A 7,616-nucleotide genomic window follows, 5' to 3' on the forward strand; every position below is an offset into this window, starting at 1 on the left:
TAAAATGTAGTTTCTCGCTTCAATTTGCTGGGCAATGGGTTATTTGAGCACTTTCATTGTCAACAAATCCCCAAGTAATTAATATGATTGGTTTCAAACTATTCTTTTTTATTTTTTTCATGGTATTAAAAAAATACATATGCATCATTTTTTGGTGTAACTACTAATTTATTTAATTTAATAAGAGTAAAATAGAGTGATTCCGCTTCAATTTGCTAGGTTATTATTTGAGTACTCTCTTTGTCAACCAATCCCCAAGTAGTTAATATAATTAGCTTCAAATTATTTTGAATTTTTTTTCATAGTATTAATAAAATACTTGGTAAATAAATATATAACATTATTTTGTACTATAACTTTGATATTTAATTACAAGATATTGTAAAAATAAGATAATGAACAATGTAATGAATATCAATTGATAAATTTAAATGTAAAGAATCTTTGCATGAGAGAAATAAAGACAATATAACTAATGAAATTATTTCTCTTATTTAATTTAATTTTTTTGATAATGAATAATTTTTTTCAAATAAAGGTATTGTAGACACATAATTCTAAATTAAAGAAATACATATATATGTATCATTTTTTGTTATAGCTACTAATTTATTTAATTCAATAAGAGTAAAATAGAGTGAGAAACTTATTTATGTCAAATTTTATTGAGATGAGGTTCGAACCTAAGACCATTCTTATAGAAATTAATGGGTAAGTTAAAAGTTAACGGAATATTAAAGGAGAAGATAATATTTAACGGAAAACTTAACGGATAATCATAAAAGTAAGGTTAAATTTGGTAATCTCCATTAATAATATTAATCTGAATTATCTTAACCATCTATTTGATTAAATAATTCATCTGAACCATTCATTTGATTAAATAATTTGACCGCCATTTTTTCTACCTATTTTAGGCCTAACTCTCTTTGGCTCTTATTAGTATAGTAGATTAAGCTAAACATTGGTCATATTACATAATATAATATAATTAAATTATTTTCCATTTTTATATATTTATTTTAGTAATAATATAATTACATAAGTCATATTAGATATTTTATGATAATTGTAACAAACAAGTCATATATTATTCAATTAATTGTGTAATACTTTTGCATTAATCTTATAATCAAATAAATGTATAAGTTCAATATTAGAATTTTTTATAATTTCATCTTTATTTTTAATATCAATATATAATAAAAAAATAAATTGCGCTATATAATATTCGATGTCATCGCACGGATAATTGGACAATTATTTGCTCTAATTCAAGCTAGGAAAATATCAGAAAACATAATCAATCCAACCAATTTCATTAATTGCGCTATATAATATTCGATGTTACAATTTATATAATTGTATATCGATCCAAATATTCTTAAAATATTATAACAAATCCATTCCGTGTAACGCACGGGGCGAAAATACTAATTTTAATTAAAAGAAGAATGTTTTTGCATACAAGGAAAATATGAAATGATCTATATCTATATACGGAGTAATAACAAAAACATTACCAGTGTCTTTTTTTCTATCCACTTGTGTGTGAGTGTGTAACTGTGTATGTATGTGTGTGTGTGTGTATATATATATATATATATATATATATATATATATATATATATATATGGAAGGATTCAGGTGCGTGGGATTGCACCCAGGTAAAAAATGGGGTTAGATCTAAACCATTGATCAAATCTAGATCAATGGCTCAAATCAATGATTTAAAAAAAAAAAAAAAAACATGTCCTCCTCTTATCTGAGCACCTGATATGACATACAACTTAAAGGAATTCATGAAATTATTTATAAAATTAATAAAAATTACTTTTGTTTTCAAAAAATAAAAATTTATTTTATTTTATTTTTTCTTAAGAAGGAAAAACAAAGTACTTTAAGAAGGAAAACAAACCACGCACCTTAAGCATCAAAATAGCGCACCTTAAGTACACAGACCATGCACCTTAAGCACACAAACAAAGCACCTTAAGAACACAACCCACACACATAAAGATTTTAAATGACGCACCTTAAGTACACAAATCACGCACCTAAAGGTTTAAAATGACGCACCTTAAGTACACAAACCACGCACATTAACATACAAACCGCACATCTTAAAAAGGAAATTCACACACCTTAAGAAGGCAATTCAAGCACCTTAAGTTTCAACAACTGACTCACCTTAAGCACAAAAGTCACGCACCTTAAGAAGGAAATTCACGCACTTTGACCAAGTGTAAAAAGACCAAATTGCCACCGCGCATTTTTATTCACTGTCAATCCTGACGTTGATTTAGACAAGATCAATGGCTCAAATTTAACCGCACAATCGCACGGGAACCCATTTCTATTTATATATATATATATATATATACACACACACACACACACGTGTGAAGGCTCTCTCAGGTGAAAAAGGGATGAGATTTGAGCCGTTGATCTAATTTAAATCAACAGCTCAAACTGAAGGAAATTAAAAAGAAACAAAAAAACGTGCTTCACGGCAACATGCATGCAAATTATCAAGTGTCTCAAGCTTTAAACTTAAGCACTTTAAGTTTTAAACTTAGGCACCTACAGTTATAAACTTACGCATCTTAAGTTTTGAAATTATGCACCTTAAGTTTTGAAATTACGCAAAATTACCATAATAACAATGTTTTATTTTAAAGTTTTCTTCCATCTGGGATGTTAATTTTGGCTAGATCAAGGGCTAAGATTTCAACTTTTTTTTTACTTGGAGACCTCCTTCGCATTTGATCTCTAGTCTCTCTCTCTTTATATATATATATATATATATATATATATATATATATATATATATATATATATATATATATATATATATATAGTATTTTATGTGCTATAAAATATGTATGCTTTTTATATAATTGTGATTATTGCTATAATTATACGCATTGGTTGCTATTACTCATTTCATTTTAAAATTTTCCTAAACTCATACTTTTAGTTAGAAAATTCATAAATATTTAAAAATATGCCTAAATATGTAGACATAGTTAGCAACTGCATGTCTACATTAACCCATAGTTCCATACAAAATTTTAAAATTAAATTATTTTATTTCTAAATGCAATTCCTTAATTTTAATTAAGGCAATATGAAATATAATTAAGGAAATGAAACTATAAAATTAAATAAGGGTCCATTTGGAAGCTTGAAAAATGTTTTCTGAAAATATTATAATTTTATGGTGTTTAGCTGAAGGTTAAAAAAATTCTTTTTTTACTTAGCTGAAAGTTAATAAACAACATTTTTCTGTTTGTTTTTTTCTTTATGAAAATGAACATATTATTTTTTATAATAATAATAATAATAATAATAATAATAATAATTATTATTATTATTATTATTATTATTATTATTATAACATATAAATTGAATACCACATTCTCCCATCACCAAAAATAAAAATGAATTATTATTATTATTATTATTATTATTATTATTATTTCCACAATAAAATCACCACATTCTCCAATCACCAAAGTCTTTATGGAAGACGGGAGGAAGGCCTGCTACGAAACCTCCTCCCTGATCAACCTCTAAACGTGATTAAATGGGAGAAGTTGCAAGATGGTTTTATGAAATTGAACGTTGATGCATCAATAGACAAAGGGAAATGCAAAAAATTGGATTTGGATGTGTGCTAAGAAACAAAGAAGGTAAATTTAATTTGTTGCATAAAAGGAACACATTAGGGTGGAGCATTCTCACCAAGAGAAGTCGAACCAATGACAACCATAGAATCTCTGGGCTGGATCAAGGAGCTGTCTCTTGACAATGTGCTTGTGAGAACAGACTCTCTTAAGGTGGTGAAGAGCATTGAACAAAATGTAGGAGAATTGTATTTTAATTTAATTATTGATTACATTAAAAACTTGCTAAGAGATTTTTCTCAAATGTTTTATCGTTTGTCAAACAATTAGTGAACCAGACAGCTTATTCTGTTGCTAAGCAGTCAGTTTCTATGTCTAGTTATTTGGAGTGGCCTGGTTTGATGATCTCCCTTCTATCTTTGTAATATTTTATCGGTGGACTTGATTTAATATATGCTTCTTGTTTGGTTTTTTAAAGAAAAAGTATTAATCAATTTTTTAGGACGGAGTAAAAATTCGAACTAGACTTGACAATTATAGGAACGACTCATTAACACGATACGAAATCGGACACGAAAATAACGGGTTAGTGTTTAGCCTTAACATGTCCCGGGTCATTAACGAGTTGACTAGTCAAGGACCCATTATGCTTCGTGTCTTAATGGGTCAATCTGTTAAACATATTAAGAACCCGGTTAACCTGTTAATATTATATTTTTAACCGATTTACACAAACCTATTTAGAATCTGTTAAGTAAGAATCATTGTCATGAATGGGATTACAAAAGATATCATGAATGTAACATGACTGAGGATCAATTTACTATATTAGATCAAGATCATACACCAATTATTGATGTTCAACAAATTAAAATTTGAAATGAACAGATACTACATTGTAACAGAGTCAGTAGTACTAAAAAAAAAAAAAATTAAAATTTGAATTTTTATTGTGTTTAGTTTTATTCTTGTGTTATTTTAAGAATGTTATAAATTGAATATTCTTTTAATTTGTTTGATGGATCGAATTGTAGGTTTTATTTATTTTTTATATAACTTAACTTTAAATTTTAGTCTTTTTTAATATATTAATAGGTTTAGTGGGTTTAAACGGGTTATGTTTCATATCGTATCGTGTTGACACGATCCAAAATTTGCTAACAAAACATATATATCGTGTCAATCCGTTGAACCCGTTAATAAATCGTGTTCGTGTCGACCGGACCAACCCCGTAATTGGGTCTAATTCGAACAGTAACGTAGGTGGTCAATGAAAAGGAACTGGAGCCTGGAGGAGCCGAGGAGTATATCGTTAATATAGGAGAAGGTGTGAGGGCAAATACGTCATTTCATCTATCTAGGGCTTTTCACCCTCTTCCCTTCCTCGCCCTACAAAACCCTAGCAGGCAAACGAAGCAATAACTAACGCCCATTCTCACGCAGAAAATCCGAGAGCGAGATTTGCAGAAAATGGGAGTGTTTACATTCGTGTGCAAAGCCTCCGGCAGCGAGTGGACTGCTAAGCAGCTTAAGGGCGATCTGGAAGCTTCTGCTTGCTCAACCTACGATCTCCAGCGCAAGCTCGTCCAAGCCGCTCTAGCCGAAGACTGCTCCGGCGGCGTCCAGTCATCCTTCTCCTACGTCCTTCCTACTTCCGCCGTTTTCCAGGTTTCACATCCGTAACCTCTGAGTTGATGCTGTGTATTGAATAATTTTGTATTAAATTTGTTATGTTCTGTTTAAATTTAGATCTACACTTTTTAACATTGAGTTTATCGAGGTGCGTTTAGTATTTAGCTTTTCCGAAATTTTAATTGCATTTGTGTAATCTGATTTTGTTCCTTGTTTCTTTAATATTATATGCTGTTGAAGGTATAGATTTAGCGTGTGGACTTCGCACAATTTGTGACATGGAGAATCTTTTGATATGCAAGAATTTTCACGTTTTCTGGAGATACTTCGATGTAGTGGTTATTTGCATATATGAACTGGATAAGATAAAATTCATGCGTAGCATTACTTTGTTATGATATAGGGTGTAGTGATGCGTTTGCTCATTTTGAGTCGATGTTGGAATATATAACTGTGTGTTCAGTGGTGATTTACATTTTAAACTGATCTATTGTGACAAAGTAGAGAATGAATTGGGTGATATAAGTTTACAAGGTTTTAATTTCTCTTTGCCTAGGAAAAAGGTGGTTGGTTTTTACTCTGCTGCCTGTATTAAGCAGCAGTCTGATATGCAAATTTATAAATGTTTCTGAAATGTAGCACATATGGAATTTTTTAATTTCCAATCATTAACTTCATGTGGTGGTTGGGTGGTTTAGATATTCATTTTTGCACTTCTAAAGTTACTTCATTTGTTTCAGGTGATTATTGGTGGAGCTAGTGGTGGTGCTTTTATTGGAGGTGGTGGGGCAGCTGCAGCAGCAGCTCCTGCTGGCGGTGCAGCTCCTGCTGAAGCACCTCCAGCTGATGAGAAGAAGGAAGAGAAGGAAGAGAGTGATGATGATATGGGATTCTCGCTCTTTGATTAGTTAGGTGCTATATGCTAATGAATTATTTGCTGCTATCTGTTTCTTAAAACTGCTGTTTTGGCATGATTTTGATCTTTTTTGATAGATTTGAGTCCCATATGAAATGACTTGTTATAATGTTTTAAGTGCTTTGGATTCTTTTCATTCTCTCTTTGGCTTATATGGCTTGTTTTGTCAAATGCCTTGTGGTTGGAATTATTTGGATGGTGCTGTCTGATAAAAATGGTCATGACAACTCTAGAATTGTTTGAGAATAGCTTTCTGAATCAAAACATAAGTTTGGTAATAAAACCTCACAGGTATGGTGGAGGAAATATGGACTGAACCCCACAAATTAATTTCTTGTTTCAATACCTCAATTTCATGCAAATCCAGATATATTATCTCTTCCTGCAATAGTGAATTTCTGAATTCATTGAACTATGGAGTTAGAATTAGATGAATATTCGATAGCATTCACAGGTAGTTAGTTTCATGATTTCTCTCTCCCATACACTCATAGTTTTTTGCTTACCTTTCTAAGCTCTTCAAGCTCAGGTGATAGGATTTGAATCACTTTTTCAAGCTCTTCTCAGTTTTTATTTGATGCAAAGCATTTATTTTATTTGCATTCGAATCTCTAGTTGAAACTTGAGCTAATGGTGTGCATCAGGTAGAACCTTTATGTTCATTATAAGCAGAGCGAGCTCACTAGTCACTAAAGACTAGTCACTAAAGAAGAACCCTCTCTCTATATGTGCTTTACTTGTATGATGAAGCTAAAGTAAAAAAGTTAAGTACTTGTAGCACTAAGGGGGTGTGTATACACATGGGTAGTCGTTTTGGGTTGTGGTTCTTGATTGCCGAATTTTACAGATTTAAACTCTTTAAAAAGAATGTATCTTTATTAATATCAACATTAAATTGTTAATGATGCTGGTTGATTGTCTATTATAATTATATATTTATATAAATCATTTACAAACATTATATATTTATATAATTTATAATAAATAATTACATTACAGTATAAATTATGTATGAAGTAGTCCTACCACAAAGCAGGAGGGGCAAAATTGACAATGAACACAAATATTAAATGGATAGAACATTAGGTAGCATGTGCCTTTTGGTCCGTAAAAATTTATACTAGGAAGCTGGACTCCAACATGAGCCCAAGGTACAAGTTCAAACACAATATGATTACTACAACTTCTAAACAAATTAGGCAAGTCCAAAAAGAAAGAAGAAAGAAGACAAGTGAAGCCTAATACTGAATACGAAGTGATTTTGTTTGTACATAGCATGCCTCCTATTTATATTGTAATATATAATGCCTTGAATCATGAGAAATGAACGTGAGCCACGTTTTAGATGCATCAAATGCGAAGGACGACTTGTCCAAACCGCCCCTTCACTTCGCCTACCCATTGCCCCCCCCCCCCCCCCCCCCCCCCCCCCCCCCCCC

At 31.0% G+C, this 7,616-nt stretch overlaps 1 protein-coding gene across 1 annotated transcript; it reads left to right on the top strand.

The window, feature by feature from the left end:
* Positions 1 to 5,037: 5,037 nt before the first annotated feature.
* On the top strand, positions 5,038 to 6,329 carry LOC116012728 (60S acidic ribosomal protein P3). Its single transcript, XM_031252380.1, has 2 exons — positions 5,038 to 5,297; positions 6,002 to 6,329. The coding sequence occupies exons 1-2, from the start codon at positions 5,100 to 5,102 to the stop codon at positions 6,167 to 6,169; spliced, it is 366 nt and encodes a 121-aa protein (XP_031108240.1). The 5' UTR covers positions 5,038 to 5,099; the 3' UTR covers positions 6,170 to 6,329.
* The last annotated feature ends 1,287 nt before the right edge of the window (positions 6,330 to 7,616 follow it).

This window comes from Ipomoea triloba, chromosome 3, assembly GCF_003576645.1.
Source record: "Ipomoea triloba cultivar NCNSP0323 chromosome 3, ASM357664v1".
Lineage (NCBI taxonomy): Eukaryota > Viridiplantae > Streptophyta > Magnoliopsida > Solanales > Convolvulaceae > Ipomoea > Ipomoea triloba.

Coding starts and splice junctions, on each gene's coding strand:
- LOC116012728 (XM_031252380.1), top strand. CDS start 5,100: ATGGGAGTGTTTACATTCGTGTGCAAAGCCTCCGGCAGCGAGTGGACT. Junction 5,298..6,001: donor CTACTTCCGCCGTTTTCCAG/GTTTCACATCCG, acceptor CATTTGTTTCAG/GTGATTATTGGTGGAGCTAG.